The 23,051-nt window shown below is 47.6% G+C and overlaps 1 protein-coding gene across 1 annotated transcript in view; it reads right to left on the reverse strand.

Moving 5' to 3' along the window:
• Positions 1-23,051, reverse strand: part of NTN4 (netrin 4) — a gene marked incomplete at both ends in the record, with an annotated part of 44,827 nt that overhangs the window by 17,621 nt on the left and 4,155 nt on the right. The window contains one exon of the mRNA XM_082009851.1: positions 8,452-8,739. Coding sequence (XP_081865977.1) covers positions 8,452-8,739 — 288 coding nt within the window. The remainder of the gene's footprint in view (positions 1-8,451; positions 8,740-23,051) is intronic.

Here is a 23,051-nt window from a genome sequence, read left to right on the forward strand (position 1 = left end):
TGCCAGAGGTTGGCCATAAAACCAACGGAGCTGGGGAGCTGCACCAGCCGCTGGCTGCTTTCGGCACGGGGAGTGACACAGGGCTGCCGGGGTGCCTGGTGCTCCGGCCCGGAGCTGGGGCATGGCTTTAACTGCTACTGGAAAATGCTGCCTTCCGCTCTGTTTAACTTGCGGTTTTACAAGGGTGCTGCTCCTAACTGTATTGACCTGCTGCGAAAAAGGTTCCTGTGAAAACCCTGAACAATAAACAAAACAGAAGAGGACCTTGAACATGTTATAAACAGCTCCTGCTTGTTAAGTAGGTGAACACACAACCCACACACACTCCTGGCTAATGACGACTTTCTGATTTATTTATTTTTAATGAATACATTTCAGCTGCTGTCTCCCAGGGGTCTGATGTAACCAGTACAGCTAAAACTTCAAAACTGACCTTGAAAGTCCTTAAAAGACTTTTCAGCAGTAATGTAAATAGCAAAATCTTTCAAAAACTTTTCAAGTGATCCTTTCGTGCCTTATTAAAATGTCTGGATGATCAAAGCAGGAAAAAGCAAAATACAGTACAGCAACTGGACTGCGTAAGCAATGGGCAGATACAGACGGAGTCAGACAGAATGCACAAGCATCTAAGCTAAAGCACAAATACTAAGATAACGTCACCTTCTGTGCTTTATCTGCCTCATCACAGATAGCAGTTGGTTTCACCAGAGATACTGGTTGGTCTGTCTGGCTTATCGTCTTGATATGTATTTAAATGTGTGCTAATGTTTGAAAAGAATGAGAAACAAATATGGAAAAGAAACAAAACAAATTTGCAGAGGGAATATTTAGTTCTCAAAGTGTGTATTGTGTTTTCATATTTTCATTTTTGCAACCACCTACAAAACGTTCTTCAAGCTCTCAGATGCCTCATTTTCCTAAATTATTACTCTTCAATAAAATTTCTCTCTCTCATGTATTTTTTAGGCAAAGTCCACACAAAAACCAATGTTACAGAGCTACTTCACACACATTTAAAAGCATCCACCAGCATGGAAACAGAAATTGGTTAAACCTGTATTGGTCTTGTGGTCATCTTCTGGTAGTTTTGATGAAGCCCTAGTTGTTTGATGCCATTTTTGGTAGAGGTTCTTGCAAGTCCTTTGGCCATCAAGTGGTTAGGGCTAAACAGGCTGTAGTAGCCTGAACCATATCTGTGGCCAGAGAAATCCTTCAGCTTGTTCCTCACAGGACTGTTGCAGCTGTTAGGGTAAAGAGACCCACCAGATCTGGGATGTGGGTGATCAGGAGGGGAACGTGACCCCAGGGAGCCAGAAGGTGCCATGGTGAAAACTAGGTGGTGAAAACCTTGGTGCTTTGGTGATCATGATACCAGAGTAAGAAGGACATGTGAGAAGACTTGCAAACAGAGGTACGTCTCAGACACAAGGACTCTTGGGATTGCCTGCAGCCTCACCCCTTAAATTCAGCTATCCCCTTGCCAAAGCTGCACAAAGAATCGGTGGGGACTCAATCAACCAGCCAGCAGCTGTTTAGCATTAATAATGTACAACTCTGAAACTCAGCAGCACCTAAGAAACCCTGAAAGGATTAAGCATCCCAAGACACCAACAGAGAGTGAGGCAAAACTCCCCGCCGAGGAGCATTGATGGTCCCAAGGCGTAAGAGCCTGCATCTTCTGAAAGCCCAAGTACTGTATAATAGAGCATGCCGCGTTGCCAGAATAGGGGGGGCTGGGTGAAAATAAACCAGAAGAGGATGGGTATCCCAACAACCTGACGTGCAGCCATTAATTTGGCACACAGAGCTAATAAGTAAACCACTTATTTTTTTATACAGAGCTAAAGTAAACCACCAGCTTATTAATATTAATCCATATGTGAACTGTAAAGAAAGAGGTTTTATAAATTTAAAAAACTGCTGTGGTAACAGCAGGCTTGTGGGCTCTCAGATGCTGTGGCAAGGAGAGACGCAGAAAAGCTAAAATTGGAGATGGTGTAAATCAAGTCAGCTGATGTATAGATAGACCCCGAGGCAGAGCACAGCATGATGCTCCTGCTATTGATCGCTTGTAAAGGTACATTGCACCTGAGGGGAAAGAAACAAATGATCTGGCTGAAAAGCTTAAAAAATAACAAAATAACATGATTCTGACTTCTGTATAAAGGCAAGTGCGGGATGAGCACAGAAGCCCATAGGTTTGGGCTCCCCAGCTGACTTGGTGGGTGCTGTCGCAGCCTGGGTCAGGAGGAACCACGTGTTCGCAGTCCATATTGTAAGGGTGCTGCTTTGCCGTCTCCTTTCCTCCTGGGTTTATCACAGGGAGACGCATTAGCATCTTCATTGGATGCTCCCTCCCAAGCCCAGATCCCACTGTGGATCCTGCACCCCCTCAGCACAGCCTGTGAGCCCCTGCTCGCTGCGGGGCCGGGAACGTGTAATCTCAATGGGATTCATGTCTGGGTGAGCACCCGCAGAGGCACAGAACGCGATGGCCCGGCTGGCCCCGCTTCTGCATCGGATGCAGCCACCCAGGCTCCAGCCTTTAGGAGCAAGCTTTGGAAAAGGCAGCAGGGTTCCCAGTTCCCACAGTGCCAAGCCTTTACTGTGGTGCTACTCAAATGGGCTGCATGCTGAGAAAACTGCCTCCCCGCCGTCCCCCAGGTCCCATGGTGGCCCCGACCCCTCTTGGCCAGGCAAAGCGGGGCACAGACCCGCTAATGGACGAGCTAGATGCTAACGGGCCAGCCTCAGCCAAGCAAGGGGAGGGAAACGGGGTCTTTAATAACTTGTTTCTCAGTGCAACTGTTTAGTTAATACCTTTTTCCCCCTATTCCTTTTTCCCAGAAATTTAATGAAAGTTGGACCTAATGTATTTATTCTCTTTCAGTAGCATTATAATGCTTAGCCCCCAAAACAGCTCTGCTTTAAAAAATCTCTCCATCCTAGCTTTATCCCATTGAAGAAAATATCTTTTTTCTTCTACGTAATTCCAGCATGGCAGGAAAGATTTTTATGTGATGGAAACAACAGAAGAAGGTGAATATTAGCAAGCCCTTTCTTGCAGCCTATCGGCGGACTGTTTTTTTAAATTTTTGTAATAAAGAAATACTGTGACAGCTGAAAACCAGAGAAAGACAGGACAAGAAGGGGTAGTAGAAAGAAAAAAGAAGTGGTGGCAGGTGAAAAACAGCCAACAGACTGTCTATGTGGGGCAAAATTAGTGCCTATAAAAGCTGTAGGAGGGCCAGATGCAAGACTGTGGTGCCCTGTAAATTCCCCGTCATGCCACGGAGCGGCTGGGAGCCGGGGCTGAGAAACAAGCCCAGCAGCTCTGCTGGGACCCAAGGCAGAGTGGGGAAACGACGCACCCAGCCTCGGGGATTTCTCCAGCGTCTCAGCACCTTTCTGAAGGCAGAATGTGACCCGGGGGTTGTGCATCAGCAAGGGAAAGAGGACATTTTTTCCTCCCTTTTCATTCACCTCGATTTACATCTAACTGTGAGGCACAACCACTTGGGTCATTCTGGAGCATCGCTAAGTACACAAACACAATTCCCGGTACATCTCACCCCTTTAAGCATTCACGCGGCTCTTGACTCATTTAAACGGCAAAGCCTTCTCATGCCATTTTTCATTTTGTCATGGGGTCTTTACATCCCAGTTCACTTTCACACTGTTTCTCCTCTTAGCTCAATAGCCCCGTCGCAATGTCAGTCATTAGAGGGCACAATGCAAACAGTGTTACAAAAGTTGACTTCTGTAAGATAAACGAGGGACTGATTTCTCTATACAAAGACAGTTGCTAGGGCATGCTTCCTTCCAGAGCCTTTTGTTGCTGAATTATAACCTTCCAGTGCTTCCTTTCAGATTGCAAATACATAGGGTTTTTTCTTTAGTCAAATCCTATAAAATACTTTTCCCCCTATTTATCATGTTCCAAAATGTTGGGCAGTGAGAAAAAAATGCTGCGTGGAGGGAAAAATACTTTCAGTCACCTGTTGTGAATTGATTTATATTGCAAGAACTCACCCACTATATAGAGTCCAACACAAACGCATGCTAAAAGAAAGTCAATGTCCCAAAGACCTGATAGCATAAATAGGCTAAATAGCTGGGAGGGACAACTGCTTTTAAAAGAGTTTCTTTCTTGGAACTGCTAAAATTGTATTTTCTCTATTTTTTTTTAATTTTTTTACTTTCATGGAAAATGGGCATGGTATCAGCCTAAAGGAAAATCACAGCATTCACACTGAGTCTCTAATGATACATTTTAAACTGTTGTGCTCGAGCCACTGTGCCAATTTTAGAACCAATGTCTACTGGCTGCTGTCAGCACGTGGGGAGGTATTCTTTCCCAAAGCACCAGACAACCAAATTTATGCATGAGAAAATTCTCATATCCTATCTCGTTCTTGTGAAAGAATACAAAGCTTGTTGTCCAGGGTGTGGGGGCCGTCTGGCTTTTTTTTTTTTTAATTCCTTGTACAATAGCCTTCTGTCAGTGCTGCTGGAGAAGACCTTCAGCATCTTTTGATGTCAGTAGCATGATAACAATTTATAACAGCCACTGGGCTGGCCACATGGGAAGGGGGAGGAATATTCACCCTGCCTGACTATACAGAAGTGCTTTAGCATGGCAGCTTAGTCTACTCAGGACCCCAACCACTCCTTCATAACTATGGAAGGAGCCTGGGGAGATCAGCTGGCTGACTAGGGTACATCAAACACATGCCTAAAATAAGGTGAGGTATATCTGGGGTTTGATGCCTAATTGTTGGGCAGCTGCCAGAAACCAACTTCAGATGCATTCACTGATCAGGTTCCTGAACTGGTTTGTCTGTTCAGTCTAGAAAATAAAGCACAGCTCCTGCAAGAGTCCTTGACTTACACTGACACAGCACCTTGGACTACTAAAGAAGTGTATAAGCGTAATTGCAGTGGTACCGTTTTGGTATGGCAGCAGCACCACCACACCAAACCTCTTTGGGCACATGTCTTAAGTCCATTGAAGCTTCTTCATCCCTAAGTTCTAGTTTCCCACTTCCTTTCTTCAGAGCAAAGATAGCTGCTGTATCACGTTATTAAAACGGTCATTGAGGGGAAAAAAAGAACAAGAGGATGAACAAAACCAGACAGCTTCATTTGTTCTCACTCTGTTCAATGGAGGTGAAAGATGTGCAGACAGAGCTGCTCTAGCGGGAGTGCAGGAGAGGAAAGGAAGGACAGAGCAGGAGACATTAGATAGTTGATAATATTGGATTATCAATGAGATAATGAAGTCATTAGGTGATAGTGGGATCTCATCTCATAGGGGTAAAAGCAGGAAGTGCCAGCAAGGACACAGCCCTCTAAGGCTGATAACTCAGGCCAACTGTGAAAACCACTTAGCTGTCGCTGGATTCTGCAGTCAGGGAGGGCCAAGGAGTCTCTGAGATGGATGAACTCCTACCCTCACCTTGAGACAGAACTGCACACCCCAGGTGAGGTACCTCTGGGTTTGCTTTCCCCGCTTTGGAGTCCTAAATTGCAAAATCCTACTTATCTCCAGGTTGATCTCCTCTTTCACGACCATTGCCATAGTTGCAATCAGGCCACGGTGATGCTTTAGCTGATAAGGGGCCAAGCATGCACTGCAATACCTCCATGTGCAGAGGTACTGGCAAAGGATGAGAAGTTCCTATGCTACCAATCATCTGAAAAAACAGTCTTCTCACAGCCACTGAAGATCAGGAGGGATCTCCTGTGTATGTGAATCCATTTCTCTACTGTCCCAGGTCAGTATTATCTCATAGCCAAGCTGGACTTCTAGCCTCCCTTCACCCACTCAGAATACTTAGTTTCAAAACTGTCAGCTTCTCAGCCCATGATGGCCCAGCCCTCAAGAAAAAATGCATCCTATGGGAGGAATCCCGCAGCAGTGAGCTGGGCTGATGTCCCAAGCTGAGTGGACCATCCTGGCCCCCCGGGTCAGGTCCCTGCACCAGACCTGCCCAAGCAGCAGTCACCAGCATCCCTGCATCCCTGCGTGGCTTTGTCAGATCTTCTCTGGGTGAGATGGCTGAAATTCTTCCTGTTGCTTTGCAGCTCTGGCTTAGTGCCCAGAGCAGCCCAAGAGAAAAACAAATACATCATGTCCCGTCTTCCACTGGCCAAGCAGGGACTGAAACTAAGCCTGCAGGTAGGATTTTGCCTGTGGGCTGAGACCAAGTAGGGGTTAAGAAAACTTGCACATATTTTTTTTGAAGAAGTTTTTTTTTTCTTTTAAAGGATCTTAAACTTGCTTAAATTTTGATGTTAACCCTCTAACTTAGGGCATATTCTTCAGGATTGGTCTGGTCTAAACAAGTGTAAAAACAGAGCCATATTTTTATAATCATATTGTGAAATGGCAACGTGCTTCCCAGCTTCTGCTGTCCTCAGCTTTACAGGGAAGGTTCTGCTACAAGCCCATGTAGATACAGTTACATAAAGACAGGACTGAAGTCCCCATCTCACACTTGAATGACTGACCACAATGCTTCAGGGTTAATCTTTTTTTGTGACTTTTTCAGGTGAGATGTAGCAAAATGCTCCCTCTCTGAAACCCTACTCTCTTTTCAGAAGTTCCTCTGACTTCTCCCAGCTAAAGCAGCCACAGACCCCACAATCTTTCGTCCCTTTTCTGTTCATTCACACACACATGCCTTGTTATCATCTTGGAAATAATCCTCTCTTCCCATCTGGAAGGAACACACTGGCAAACCCCAACCGGTATGCACGAGCGGGGTGCTACCGCGGTCCCCAAATCACAGCAGCCTCACGCCAGGCAGGAGGAGCCTGGCACAGACCAGGCTCAGCCCCAGCTGCCCCAGTTCTATGATGGAAAAAGTGATATTGGGAGAGGAAACATCTTACCACTCCCTGACCGCCCCTGCAAACCATGGGGCTATGTGACCCCTACAGCGGCACACCCCTTATGGGATGTGTGGAATAAGCTGTAAGGCACAGTAAAATGAGTCAGCCTCACTGCAGAAACGTCACCTTTGGGACTCCTGCCACATAGACATTTATAAACAGAGTTGAGTTTCCAGTCCCCTCGGGGCCAGTGCCGGGGCTTGTTGCTATTTCTTGCTTTGCTTTTCAGTGCGATTTTGGCACTTGATTCCTTCCCACAGCACCACCTGCTACCTGCGCACTATGGTTTCCATAGGCTATAGCCGTACCAGAAGCGTATTTGGCTGCAGGCTCTGTTACAACTCTCAGCGGTGCTCTGGGGCACGCTCCTGTGCAATTGTATCCGACCGAAATAATCCTGAGCAAACAGCTCCTTTCAAAGACTTTTGCTCAGGGAGCATCTGTGGAAAGCAGAGCAGTGCTACTTGAAACTGCCTTTTCAATAGTAGCGCTGCACGCTTTCAAATTGGTGTATTTTCAAGATGTTGCAAGACTAGCTCTATTAGAAGGGAAACACGCTGTCTGCTTCACATCTGAGACCGTAATTTAAGTGAAATGAGAGTTCCCCGAAGAGCTGGACAGGTGCCAGACTTTCTTACCTCGAGTAACTGCCTTATAATTTTTTTTATGATCTTTCCCTTTCTAACATCATTCAGCACAATATGTTTGACCGCCCCAGGTTTCTCTACCACTCCTCTGCCAGCAAAGCCAGGACTTTCAGAGCCAGCCAAGATGGGCAGAAAGGACAAGATGTGTTGGGGAAGCAAATGTCCCCAGACTGGCAGGATGCAGGCATGCCATGCTGCAGATGTCCAACACATCGGCCACTGCTGTGCCCATCACCTCCCCAAAGGGTTAGTGGCTCTCACTTCTTCGGGGCATGAGAGGACTGAGGTTTAGGTCTTGGTGTGTCCCAAGAGATTTGAGCTCAGAGGTCTTGTGATGAGAGTCCCCTCAAAACCAGAGCACAGGTTTTTTATCTGGAGAAAGGTATTGCAAAGTGCCACAGAAAGCCTGGGAGTGAGAGACAAAACCCAGCTCTCTGGCCCCTTGGTTCAGGACCCAACCCAATGTCTGAGGATCCTCCGGAAGCAATGGCAATCACAAGATGCCTAGTACTTTCAGGGAAGCTCTTCTCTTTCTTCATCGTCAAAATGCCCTGCATTCATGATCTTTTAGGTATTGTGTTACTGCAAGTTAGTGTTTGGGGGAAGAAGAGAGTCAGCAACTTTAATTTTTTTTAAGGATCTACCTGAAATAAATTACTGTGGAGCACCCTTGAGGGATAAGACTCCTGGTAGACTCCACAGCAAGGCACAAGGGAAGCCCAGTGCTTCAGCTTGATATGGAGTCCATCTCCTTTGTAATGACCACTTTTGCTCACTGTGCTTGGAATTCAGGGCATCACATGTCAAATTCTGCATACATGGACCTATACCATACTCTACACCATCCATACTATTTTTAAAACTCTGCTTTCCTGCAGTGCAGACATTGGTGGGTGCATGTACATACCACATGGAAAACGCCAGCCGCCTTGACGGGCTTAAATCCGGCGACAGGGACGCAGTGGTCAGCGTGGCCGTTGCAGAAGCAGCTGCCCTTCACGATGAAGTCATAGATGGCGTAGTGCAGGGGCAGCGGGGGCTGCGGGGGCCGGGGGGCCGGGCCCGCCGGGAGGCAGGGGCAGCCCTGCCGCTCCAGCAGCCGCACTCGCAGGTTGGTGATCTTTAGCTGTGCCTGGGCTTCCGCGCTGTATGGGTCCTCCACGGCGTAAGGCGGTGACAGGGCTCGGTATATCACCTGGGCAGAGAAAGGCAGCAAGGGAAGCAGAAAGGAAGATGTCAGCCAGCCCCGTGGTCGGCCGGGGGGTGGGATGGCAGCGGGAGCATCCCCCGGGAGCACGCATCCGGCTCTTGCGACGCTCTTCCCGGGAGTAGCAAATCCACCTCCACCCCAGTGTGCACAAAGTGACCCCCCTGTGATCCCCCTTTCCACACAAAGGCCGGACCCTATGGGTTTCAAGTGACGTTTTGCCACTAACATAAAGCAGAAGTGGGTGCTGCTGGTACACGGCATGGGCCAGCGTGGGGCCCAGCAGTCCTGCAGGCGATGCTCAGGTGGGGGACTCTTCATTAACCTTCCCTCCCCCAGAATGGGTGTATTTTTTAACAAATAAAGCTCACATTTCCAAATATTTGGCTCCTATCAGTCCCAGGCTGCTTCCTAGTGGAAAAGTGATTAGGTGTGGCAAGTAGTGACAGCAAGCTGATAGTCGAGAAAACCGAGATAAGAAAGAAAGAAAAGTGGGGGGCTTCTGAAGTTTAAACAAATACTTATCGGTCAGTCTTTATTTTAACTTGGGCCTGATTGAGTAGGTAAATATTGGCTCAAGCTGAAAATTGAAAGCACTAGATAAAAACAACCCATTTTCTTGAAGAGGTTTATTTTAAACTTGTTGGTCTAACTGCCTACAGTGTGACATCAGAAACAGCATACAATTCATATAAATACTATTCACATAAAATGACATATTCATGACACGTATTAGTTACTTGTACATTTCGTTTACAGTAACACTTTCTAAATAGTTAAATAGCTCTTCACTGAGTAGCCGCCGAAGGCTCGATGAACTACAATATTTGTAAGCCACATTCAACCGGTCACTTGACGAGTATTTGAGGGTGTAACGCAGTCTAATGGCTTGATGCACTGCTCCCAGCAGTGGCTTAAAACCTCCTCAAACCGCCCCACTGACAACCACCCGTGCCACCCGAAATGCCAGCCAGCCTCCTACGGAGAGCAAGTGGGTGTGTGGCAGTGAAGGGTGACCACCGTTTCTGGCCGGGAGGTGCTGCGGGGTGCCCGGCGAGAGGCAGCGCGCGAGCCTGCCGCCCCTGCTTACAGGGATCAGAGCCTCCTATCCCGAAACCTGCTCCTCGCAAAGGATGCGACTGATACGCTCCAGCTAGTGAAGGCTTCCCTTTTATTTCACCAGGATTCATGTATCCTGGAAATGATGACCCCGGTGCTGCCAGCTCGCCTGCCCATGGGCTCTGCCGGCCGGCTGCCGCCTCCACCAGCCCCGCCGCTTGCTGGCACCGCTCCTGGCCAGGACCTGGCTTTTCTCCAGAGCTGCCAGGATCCAGCTGGAGGAAGCTTTGTCCCAGACTGGAAGGAGATTTAGAGCTCGTTTTGGAGCTGAATGGTGGCAGTGTGCTTTTGCACATCCCATCAGCCTGCCAAGCACGGTTGCCACCAGCGTGTCGGTGACAGCAGGGCTCGGGCGTGCTGGTGCCGGATGCCATGCGCTGGCAAGCATGTTGCAGCTGCAGCCCCACGCCACCACCCCACAGACACTCCCTCCCCAAGGCATTCCAGCATTTTCTGCCGGAAAGACATTGATAAGGCACAAGGTTAACCGGGGGAGGTGGTCAGAGGGCAAGGCTGGTGAGCCGTATGCCCCTTGTGCAGAAGTGTTGAGTCTGATGACGGCTGTTAATAAGTAGTAACACATTTCAAAAGGGTTTTGTTTTTTCCTCTCTTCCAGGAACATACAGAGTTTTTTCTGCTTTCCTAAAATAAAAACATCAAGCAGATATGAACAGAAACCCAAGCAAAGCCAACTATCAGGCCCTGCACCTCTCCCCAAGGCTTGTTATTTACTAAAATTTAATGTCATTCTGATCACATTTATTCATTAGTGGCTTTGTGAACAGAAGATGCTTTCAGATATGGAAAGAAAATTCCTTGGAAAACATCCAAACCGGAGACATTGATTTCCTTTTAGTGGCGATGATGGAAAATGCTGGGCTGAGAATTTTCTGTAAAAGCTAGCAGTTTGGGTTCCTTGCAATTACATAAATTGCATTTCAGAGAATCCTTTGTTCATCCTGATTTGGATGAGAGTGGCGAAGGAAATACATAAATGTGAACAATTTATGCTAGATGTAGCTGCAGACTCCTCTCATAGTTTTCAGTTTTTCTTGTTTATCTCTTGCCATTTAATGCACGTGACTGATGCTTGTAGCTTGAGTAAAGACAATCACAGCAAGGAAATCAATAAGCCCGAGCGCTTTTTGTGCTGAGAGAGTTAAATCTTGTCTGTGTGGAATTCAGGGGGAGTTATGCTGCTGATTTCAATGGAGCCAGTATTCCTGCTCAGGCCCTAAAACCTTACAAACATTTCTTTTTATGGCTACTTGAAAACAGTGATGCTAAACATGAGCCCTCCCTGCAACTCCCGAGGGCTGCGGGCTCTCAGCCGCTCCTCCCGGCTGCCCCGTACGGCTCCGGCTGTGCCCAGTGGCCCTGGCCCCAGCGCCAGAGCCACGCTGCACCCTGCAGCAGTGCAGTGTCATGAGGTGAGCCTGGCCTCAGCGCTGCCAGGACGGCAACACCCTCATCCCTGCATCCCAGACACTAGTAGCTCAGCTTGAATAAAATACAAACTGGTCACCGTAACATGTAGGATGCCATACAAAGAGCAGTTCTCTGCTCTGCCCCAGCAGGTTGAGCTGGAGCCCCCAGGGGCTGCATAATAAGGTCAAGGACATGTTTCCCAGCAGGATTTCCCTGTTCAGTCGTTAATGTCGCTGATTTATCCCAGTCTTGGGAGTCAGCACATCACTGGGGCCACACCAACCTCGTACAGCTGTTATGGGTCTCCACCCCTGTGCTGCCCAGCACCTCAGCCCCACGTACACACATGGGCAGGTAACAGTTTTCTTGCTTTTACTTTTCCTTGGACTTTTCTGTGCAATTGTCCAACTGATAGGACTAGCCCTGGTCCGCAGCACCCCATCTGTGATCAAAGCATGGTTTGTACAGCAAACTTGACTGGGTTTTCACATCTACAGTTCTGTCAGCAGCCCCTGGCTGCTGCAGTCTGAGGTCTCCTCAACCAAAATATTGTTTATTTTTAATGGCACAGGGGAAGCACGTAGGCAGGATTTGAGAAGAACGTGCTGCCAAAATGCATGTGTATCTGACGATGGGGTTTTAAAATCCGTTGTCTCCCTGGTGCCACTGGGCAGGACTTACTCTGAACAACTCTGTCGGGCCAGTGCTCCCCAGTCGCCTGGGATGCTCATGGTGATGTGCCCAATCCACAGCCATCATTTCCTCTTCCCAACAGATCCCCGAAGCCCTCCAGGTTTATCCTGGTAGAACCACACAGAAAGCACGTACGCTCGGTTCAACTTGCAAGGACAGAAACTCTCCCCAGCAGCTCCACCACCATGGTTGCGGTCTTGACACATGTCATGTCAGCTTTGTAGCTGTTGGGGCAGCCCCTCTGCCAGATGTGACGTGGGGGATGGCAATTCCCTCCTGACCCCCAGAAAAGTCACTGCCTGCAGAACCATCAACTCCATTACTCTTCCTATCCCAAAAGTGCTGGAAGAAGTCATGCCTGAGGGCCCTGCCAAAGAGAGCTGTGTTGTGATTATGCAAGGGAGATAAATAGCTCAGTGAGGTACAGGAGAATAACCTTTTTGTGAGATGATGCCGTTCCTGTTTTCACAAGGTCTCTGCCAGGAGAAAGCTCCACCATGTGCAGGGGAACACACCCACCCCCTTGGTAATGGAGCAATGTCAGCAAAATCTGTCCATTTGCCTGCAGCAAGCCTCACCAGAAAGCACCCCACGGTGACCAGACCTCCAGCTTTCCCACTCAAGTCTGTCTACATGCAGGTGTATGTATATTACCAACAACATATCAAAGCCCAGCATTGCAATGTTGGGTAGGCAACGTGACTTCTCCCAGTAGTCCACAGTAGTCTCCCAGTAGCACTACACATGATAGCAAAGGGTGGGAGGCCTGGATCTTTACATCAGCAGCTTTATAGTGCGTGCACTAACCCAAATTTCTATTTTGCAGAAGAAGTAGGAAACCATAAATTGGAAAACCACAGCACTTCTATGCTAGACATGCCATAATATATCCTATCAGAAGGATATTTTCTTTCCCAGAATTGCTAGCTTACTCTGAATCTTATGATATTTAGGATTGTTGCTAGCTCACTATAAATCTTATGGTATTTGGGACTCTTCTTAAACACAATCCCAGGAACGGAATCTTTACCTCAGCTTCCATTTAAAACTAAGAATCTAGCAGTATCTCATATCTGAGGAGCAAATGTCACAAACCAGGAGGCAAATAACAAGAACCTCTGTCTTTAAAACAAAATATCAGTATTTGGGGTAATGCTACTTCCACATCCCATGGAATTATGCTGTTGGAACCCATGTTCTATAAATGTGACACCTGCATGAAGCAACATCAATAAAGTGATTTAAAACTTGCATGAAGATTTTTTGGTGGGGGAGAAGTCTCTCTACACAGCCAAATAAGAACTGTGGGTTGCAATCCCTGAGCGAGGTCAGGTTCACCTGACCCTCCTGGTGGGATGCCTGGTGGTGGCAGGAGGGAGCCCACTCCACTCCCAGGGGAGCATGTGCATGCCATGGTAAAAAAATTCTGCTCTTCAGCCAAACCGCTCTGTCTGTGTGTGGTTTGGGCACATCATTACATAGACACCCCCTAATAAATTTCCACAGTGTTGCAATTTCCTTATGGGCTGTCATAAGCAACTCTTGCTCTGTTGATTACTTCACTTTATCCTGTCTTCCTACTGTGAGAATCCTTAGCTACTTGCCATTCCGCAGATGCAATACTGTAGCCCTGTATATAAATAAAACAGCAGCCATGAACATGCTGCACTCAAGTAACCGCTTGCACCACAATGACCTCGATTTATAAATACATAAAAGTCCCTTTGCAAGAAGTACCCTAGTATGTTTACACTTGAGAGGCAATGAAAGGACATCTTTATATATACCCACAGTGGGAAGGAAAATGCTAATGAATGATGATGAGAGCAACAAAATAGGCTCTGGAGTCAAGGTTGCCTGAGGAAGTCAACAAAACCAATGGAAGATTTGCTGCCAGCAAAGCCTTCTTGATGAGGCACGGGCGCATCTCAGACCACTGGAGCTTCCACCCACCACCGCAGGGACCCAGACCTTTGTCAAAAATACAAGCGTCCACAGCAATAAAATGGAGCCCTTTGGGTCACAAATGTCCACGACATTGAAGAGACACACATGATTCACAAGAAGCTTCTTCCTCAAGACCTTCAGAAATAGGCACAGCCGCTCAGGCCGTGGGCAGGGACCCACAGCCGCTGTGCACGCACCCCTTCCCCGGGTCCCGGTGCCTGGCTAGAGACACCACGCTCCGACCTCCAACTGGGAGACCGGCCTCAGACAGAGTTTCTACCCCTGAGCCTGGAAGGAGGTGGTTCACAAAATGGCAACACCTGTAAACTACAGAATAAACAGACGGGAGACTCAAGAAGTGAATACACAGGAGAACGAGCCAACGAATGGGAGTACGGCAGAAATAAAAGTAATAAACAAATACTAAAAACATAACCACATTTTTATTTGGTTTTAAATGAAAACCAAGGTGGTAACACTGCACAAAGTGGTCCACGGTTTCTTCCCAACAAGATCTCCAAATAAAAGAGATTGATGGACTCTACCCTATGTCATCTGACCTGGATGCATGAGAATGTATCTATAAGCACTCTATAATAATGACCTATCCATATTAGTGATTAACCTTTCGGGTTCATGGGCGTTTCATAAATTCAGCACAGCTTTATTTGATTTTTGCTGGTGGTTTTATTCCTTTCCATGTATTTTACAGGAACCCAGGGGAAAAAAGTAAGAAGAATAAAATGAATGTAACGTTTGCTATCTTCTCCAAATAGAGACAGCAAAAGCAATGAGAGACATGCACCACCTTACAAAAGGGCATGTGATGTCCAGGTAAGTGTTTAACAGAAAAGTTATGGTTTGTGTTAGGAGTCTGGAGTGTCTCTTGGTATGCAGACATTAAATAAATGTGGCTAATTGGCCTGTATTATGGGGCCCTGTTGAATCTCCACATCACTGGAAGCTATCTGGTTTATTTAGTGCCCGGACAAATGCTCTGGAAAATGTAGGCAGTAAAGGCAGTGGCGGAGCTTTGCCAGCGCATCCGGGACCTCATCCCTTTGCCTCCTGCAAAATTTCCCTCGAGCCTGGTACGCGGCCGAGGTTGGGCACCGCCTGCCAGGCGCTGGGGCTCAGGCCAAGGGGAGCCCTCGTCCTCCACCTCCCGGCCCGGGGATTCCAGCCGCATGGCCAGCATCGCCTCATCTCTGCTGGTGCCCAGAGGCCCCAGCTGTTGCTCACAGCTGCACACAACTGCAGCTCAGGATGAGATGCTCCATGCTGTACCCTCTGCCATACCCAGCCACCGCGTGCCTGCGCCCCGTCCCCCCACACCTCCCTCCACAGCCAGCCCAGCCCATTGAACAGTCCAGGCCCTCTCCCATAGGGACTACCCAAAAGTGGCCACTGCTTTCAGCCTTGGCTGGTCTTGTTTGGAGAAGTTTAGATGGAGAACTTCATTGGGCCAGCTAAGCTTTCCTTCTCAACAGATGTAAAAAGTTAAAAGTAATAGTTTCTCTTGCAAGTGTTACAGAAAACACACGGGGGTAACAAGGCTGATTTGTAGAATTGAGTAATTTAAAAAATAATAACAGTGATGCAATATGTGTGTGCCCACCACGACTTTCTATAACATCAACCTGCCACAGTGTCTGATTTCAGCTTCCACCCAAGAATCACAGAATCATAGAATAGGTTGGGTTGGAAGGGATCTTTAAAGATCATCTCGTCCAACCCCCCTGCAGTGAGCAGGGACATCTTCAACTAGAGCAGGTGAAAGAAATTGCATCAGCACTACTAAAGCCTGATTAGACTTTTCTTTTTTTCACTTGTGGAGGAAGTTGGATGTAAATTTAGCTGCAGAAATCCAGCACCAGCCAGGTGCTCCTGCTTCAAAGAGGGTGTCCCAATACCTCCTTCACTCAACCTGCTTGGTCACCTCTTGGTGGTGCAGAGGAGACTTGGAGCTAAGACTGCTGTGCTCATCCCCCTGCGCCTTCCCAGGGAAGAGTAATTAAGCCTAATTAAGCCTAACACCCAATGACACATGCAGAAAGACTGAGGTGAGACTCTTACTTGTATACATGTACATCCTGTACATGTGAAGATGGCTTGACTTTCAAGGTCTGCTGTGCCAAGCAGCCAGACTCACGCTGCAGCAATAAATCCCATTTGGTACCTCGGGGGAGCAGTGACAGTCCTACCTGCCCTGATGCCTTTGGGGACCCCTTTTTACAGCAGAAAGCCTCAGGCTCAGGAGCTGCCTGGTTTAACTGGGTTACTTCAGCGCTGCCAGTTCAGGAGCAGCTCAGGTGCCCTGTCTGGCAGACGCATGGTCTAACCACCAGCCCTAGTACATATAACAACAAACATATTCCCTGCGCACATATGTGCTCTGAGGGAGACAGATACCCTGCAGATAGATAGGTTTTTCATGTCTCCCAGTTTCAGTATTGAGGGCTCAACCCCATGCTAGCATTTACCCTCCCAGTCAGTATTTTAGTTTCCAGGGATTTTCTGCATCAGTGTGCTTCAATTTCTGCCAGGCTCTCCCCTTGGCTCTTCCCCGAGTAGGAAGTCTGCAGAGGAGTGTTTTGCTTGCAAAGCCTTCCCATATCTAACCTAAAATTAGTTCCCTAGTGAAATAGGCCTTACGCCATTTCACTGCATGTGTATCTACGCGTCTGTCCATCAGTCCACGCTAACAACTTTTGAAACCACTGGCTAACTTCAACCACATTTGGGAGATATATCTTAAAGGCATTAACCTCCTGAAAGATTTATGAAAACAGTCTTGCTCCTTCACAAAATCAAGCCTGGCAGACTCCCCCCCTTCACCTCGAAGAAGGCTGCTAGAGCAACAATGCTGGTATGCTCTGTTGACAAAACAAACTTATATGATGTGTTACCACACCAAGCAAAAGAGCTTTTAAGAGAGAAACCCATGCACATCTCCGTGCTATGTTCATTGCAATGACTCTAGGCTAAAAAAAGACTTTTTGGCAGATGCTGTAAATAATTCACATGGTGTGAGAAGTTCAGCAGCCTAAACTGGGCAGGTATCACCCACCAGCTCCTCTAATATACTTTGTTTTTCTGCCTGTCAGACCAAGTGGACTGCAGGGAAGAAGAACCTCTTTTTTCCTCATGGAGAGGTCTGACCATCCCCTGCATGGGCACATTCATGGTGCGTACTTCAGCATCACCTGGGTGAGATGAAACAAGAGAAATTGGGAAACCTGCCTCGCCACTGCAGCGAGGTGCAGAGACACTAAGGTCACGCTGAGCAGTGGGGCCTGTCTTTCGGGCCTCAGCATGATGTACTCAGTCCACATCCCCAAGCAATGGTGACAGAAACCTGCTGTGTACAACCAACAGCAGCCCCTGAACTCCTTGAGATGCTGGAGAAATGGCACACCATTTTGGCCCATGCCTACAGCCCTTCTGCAATCTTTCACAGCACATAAACAAGGCAAATAATCCCTTGTCTCACTGTCCAAAATTTAGGCAGTCTTGTAAAGACTTCAGGAGGAAAATCCAACTCTTTCAAATAACTGGCCCTTGTGCGGGCCTTGGCAAGTTGATTTATACCAAGGCAAATTTTATCTCTCAGGAAACTCAAGTCATTCTTCTGCCATTCTCAAAAGCAAGAAGCTGTATGGGATGAGCTCCTACTTACACGCAGCAGCCGGCTGTTGGGGAGCTGGAAAAGGCACAAGGAGAGCTAGGCAAGAGCCTCGGGATTTCTCCAGGATCCTCGACATCTCTGGCAACAATCAATCAGATGAGAGCTGCCATCTCAGCTTCGCTTCAACATCCTGCTGCACAATTTCATTAGATGAAAATGAAACACTGCTAGGTCATGCCTGTCTTCGTGCAGACTATGATCACAGACGTAATATTCTTACCAGAAAAATCTCTCTCCAGCTCAAACGATTTGGCTTTCTTCACCTCCAGTTAACAATGCTTCTCCAAGAATTGATCATTTATCCCACAATGGCTTTATTTTGCCTAATCACTACTTTCACTCATCAAAAAGACAGAAATGCTCGGTTTCTTGGCTCACAAAACCCTTCAGATGGATGATATCATCGGCTGTGCACTATCAAGGAAAATAATTACTGTTTTTTTCTCATCTTCAGAATGACCATTTCCAAGGCTGCACTATCTCGCATAGGAAAATGAACCAGCACATTTCAGACGATGACACAAAGAAGTCCCTTGACCGATCAGTGTGAAAGATGGTATTTAAATACTCTTCCCTCCAGCAATTCCCCTCCTTTCCCTATCCCCACAAAGATTTATGTTCTCAGTCTTGGCCTACTGGCAGTACCTGTCATGCATATGGAAGACCAAGAAAACCTGGATCTACCTCCAAAGAGCCAGATAGAGAACTGGACTTGCTTATTCATAGGCAGGGCTGTAAGAAAAGCTGGCTCACTCCCCAGAGCTGCAGAATAACCCCTTTAACAGCTTCTGAGCATGACGCACCACTGCAAAAGCCAGCAAGGTAGCAGGTTACTGTTTCAGCAAGAACGGCTGCAACAGTACCAGGGATCAAGGGGATTTCTTTCCGTCTAAGAGTAACCCGATTTCATGAATGTCTTTCAATTGCTCTTGTCTATAATGAAAAGGCTTTGTGTCTATACAGCTGGCTGCTTAAACCATCCAGTTACCATGAGCTACACTTAATTTTAGGAAAAAGAACACCTGTCTGAATTATATGTAAATACGTGTATTCAAAAAGGCCATGAGAAACAGCACCGCCCTTTCAACCCGTGGCTACAGATTTTGACCACAGCAATGAGGGATGCTGCACAGAGACTAGTGATAGAAAGTCATGGTGTATGTGTCTAGCAAGTTTGGTTTCAGACATTAACTTCTTTTCTTCCTGGAAATGTTGCCCAGGGAGAATTTGAGTACTTCACCATTTGTGTAGGATTCTGAATGTTGGTAGACTGGATATCTCATGCTGACAGCCACTGCGCATGGCAATTAATCTCAGATTAAGTGCCCATGAGCTTTTGATCCAAAACCTCTGAGATGTGTCAGTTCACTGCTTTAGGTTACACACTTCCCATATAACCGGCTGTAACCAAGAATCCCAAAGAGAAACATGGCAGCCCTACTTTCCAGCCAGTGAACCGGGAGCTGAGTAAGTGAGCCAGTCCTCCCTTCATGCCAAAAATGAACTGTGAAATGAAGCAGTGGGGTGCAGTGCCTGAAGAGAGGCTCTGGCTGCACCGCTAAAATCCTGCGGCACTTTTCTCAAAGGAAGCAATAGTTCTGCTAGCAAGGCCAGATGCCAATTTAGAGAATTAAATTCTGCCTTACCCAAATTCCTCTTGTTTCATGTGGGTACAGTGCTCTTCACTTCCTACATAAGAAATCTGGAGAGGGTCTTCTGCAGCCCTGGGACCCATTCCCTCCTGCTTTTGGCAGCCTACAATATACCCCCTTTCACAAGAATGGTCAAGCTCCCTCTGAGGAATAATTTGTTTTAGCCATAATTGGAGGCTGATCCAGAAGCCCTGATCCACAGCCTTTAGAAGCTTGTTGTTCTAAACAGAGGATCGCCGATACGCACTGTTAAACACTGGCTAGGCTCCATCCCAGAGGTGGCTGCAATGTCAAGAGCTGGCCAAGCGAAGGGCCAACCTCCAGGTGCCAAAGCACTAAGCCAGGGAGAAAAGGAGATGATGAGACCTTCCTGTGGGCTATCTGCAGCAGGGGAATCGTGGAGGATCACTGGGCAGGCTGGAAAAGCGTCTTGCCCCTCACATGCCCTGGTCCACCAGAGATGCTGAGCACCCAGGAGGCCCAGCAAAGGGACATGTTGCTGCCCTAGGACTGCCTGCGGAGGAGGAGAAGGGATTTGTCACAACCTGGCCCAGAAATCTGGCAGTATTATCCCTGGTATTAGATGTACAGAAAACTTAAAAAGCAGGTGCCGGTGCCCAGAAAACAGCTGTTGTGTCACTCGACCCTGATGGTGACTGAACTCTAGAGGGAAAGTACCTTTCATGGTAAAATTCCCTGGAGACTAAAGGTTCGTCTCCACATGTGCCCAGAACTGCCCTCATCTCCTGTCCTCCCAGGCACAGGTAAAAATTAAGCTCAGGTTTCCCCTTTTTTCCCCTGAATCCTCTTCTTGCTACCCCATTATTTAAAGGGAGAAGGTCGCCCCGCACCCCACTGCATTAAAGCCAGCGGAAACCCCACACAAGGCTTGGGAAGACGGGCTTTGATGCCAGGAGGGAAAGCTGGGTGCCGGGGGGCTGAGCCGAGAGATGTGGTCCCGGCAGCCGGTGGGAGGACAGCGTCCCGCTCGGCAGGCACGCGTCCCGCTTGGCTCTCGCAAGCCCTCCCCAGCCGCCCCGCGCTGAACAGTCAGCTGCCGCAGCCTGCGGTCTCTAGGTTCCTACCTCATTTCACCGACTCCGGCCTGACTTCGTTTATTTTGCCTCATTAACTATTCCCCTAGAAATCATTATTCTTGTGCTTATGAAATAACGGCCCCCACGTCTTGCTAAATTCACTGGTACAATGCAAAGGGCTGGACTGGGTCTGGCCATCGCCCCCGTCACTCCTGGCCCCCAGCTGAGCAGACTGGCCTTTGCATGTGGCATTTCTGTGCAGAGCCCAACAAGTTACTTTTTCCCAAAGACAGAATGATCAGGAGGATGCTGTTAAAGAGTTTTTTTTTCCTACAAAATGCACATCTACAAAGTGTAGAGATGGGACTTGAAAACATACTTCCCCAGCCTTGTCCTCACGTGTCTCGAGCACTGCTGAACACCAGCCAGGATCCCTCTTTCCTTCTCATCAGTTTGGGCCTTTGTTTTCTCTCTGTGCAGACACCAGTGGCACAGGATGATTAAAAAAGCCATTTGCAGGCCTTTAATGGGCTGATGTCCCAGGCTATTTTGAGATTATTCTTGCATATTTGCCCAGGTTCTTTGTGGAGTCTCAAGTCCTGCATGTGACTGAACTCAATTCTCCTGTGACCCACGAGATCCTTGGAGAATCTTAGAGCAATGGAGATGTAGCTTCACTTAACAACAGTTAAACCAAGCTTATTCAGGCCTAGGACACAGGCAAACAAAAATGGGCAAAAGCTTCTAGGCTGCAACAGAGTGTTTCTACAACCCAAAATTAGGGCTCCAAAAAAAAAAATCACTGAGTATCTTTAACTTCTGTTTGTGTCAGCAAGTGTTACAATTTCTCATTGTCTATCAGGGCCAAACTTGTGAGCAGCAGAACACAATTTACTTCTCTACAGAGCTAATTTCAGGTAAAACCAGTAGGACTGGTGTGCACATCCTTAAGGAACAGAGGCAGGCTGCATGCAGTCACAGTGCAAGGCAAAACATTTGAAAGTTTTTATGCTACAGAAGGCACATGAGATCAATAAAATGCTCAGTAAGACACACACCCCACAGTAAAACAGCAGTATGTGATGTTTCAAAAGTTAAAAGCACGTTAGAATTTGTTGCTGGAATATAGTCAAGCTGCAGATATGTCTCTCCTATTAATAGCAAACAGCAACAATAGCTGAGGTCTCCAAGGGATTTATTAGCAGTATTCTGAATAGATGAACACTCAAATAAGTTACTAATTTACTAAAATCTTGTCAAGGAGACTCTGCTTCAGTAAGCCCTTTTATCCTGGAGCTTGTCTAAATGGGGACACTCAGGCGAGCTAATCTGAATTGACCACAGATGGGAATGTAAAGTGAATGAGATAATTGCATTGCAGAGTGGACAGTCACTCTCGCTCACAGTTGAAGAATTAACATCTGCTAAGGGCCCCTCCTCGATGAGCCCTTAGCAGCAATCAGATTAGGCTGCAAAGGAAGAGATATTAATACAATCTGAGCTATGGGAGGGAAGATAGCCTTTTATGCATACTAATAAAATTGGCATTCCTGTCTGAGCATGAAGCTGAAAGAGTTTATTTCTGCATCTTGTTTACTTAGATCAGATTATGTTTGGCTGGTGCATCCAGTTCTGATTTCCCTTGCAAAAACGTGGCTGAAGGGTTACACCCTGGAAAGCAGTGGCAAGACTCTGGATTTGTAACACATTTGTACGATCCAGGCTAAAACTGGGTCTTAGCATTTCTCTTAAAACACTGATGATATTAGGCCAGCATTTAGAGGTTGCTGCCTATGCTAAACAAACTGGAGCTGTGAAACAATGAATTCACTAAATTAAGCATGGGGAAAGTCTTTTGTGACCCCTCTGCATGCAGCTGATCCAAAATTATTCCCTGACAGGGAAGGAGTTTCTTGTCCCCTTCACAGTGTTGCAAATCCAACCCCTCAAATTGGCAGATGCTCGAAGCTTGCTGGAACCCTGGATTGGTTGTGCTGTGAGGCTTCCTCCTCCTCCCTGCTTCTCCTTCGCCCACACTGGACGGGCCCCATGGTGGGGGACAGCCTGGCCCTGGGTGTTGAATGGCGAGAGCTCCTGAAAGCAGTGCCCGCCTGCGGGTGGGTTTCTGAACAGCACGCACCGAGTGCCTGGGGATGCCGGGGCAAGGGGCAGGTGCCCATCTGCCTCTTGTCCTTTGGTCCCTACCGAGGAGAGGTTCAGATGTTTTGCCTGGCTACTGGATCCTTGTGGAGAAGTCATTGCTTTCCTGGCCGCTGGAAAGGTGGTTCTTCTTTGCATGAGGCCAGACCACAGTCAGGCTGCTCTGGCATGAGGCTCAGCTCAGCAAAGTCTCTGAGCATGTGCTGACCTGCGAGTTCATGCTTACTTCCACTGAAAGAGCCTTTAAGACTAGGCATCAGAGCAGTGTTCCTGACATCAGTACTGTGCCATGCAGCCTTCAGCCTCTTTCCTCTACAGCTCTGTCCAGATCTTCCCTTTCCTTCCTAATCTCACCACTGGGCATCTTATGCTCCAGTTCATGCCTGCTTCAGAGTGGAGGACTCTGATGCATGCAAAGCAGAGGACAACCATGCCTGGCAGTTTCGCAGTGTCAGAGGCAGGTAGCGAGGAAGGGCAGAGACCTGCCAAGTCCCTGCCAAGGTGACTCTATCCATCAGTAGACCTGCCATGTCAGTAGACCTGCCACACAATGGCATGTGACATTACCACTGCTGG

This window comes from Phaethon aethereus (genome assembly GCF_964289735.1).
Source record: "Phaethon aethereus genome assembly, chromosome: 1".
Lineage (NCBI taxonomy): Eukaryota > Metazoa > Chordata > Aves > Phaethontiformes > Phaethontidae > Phaethon > Phaethon aethereus.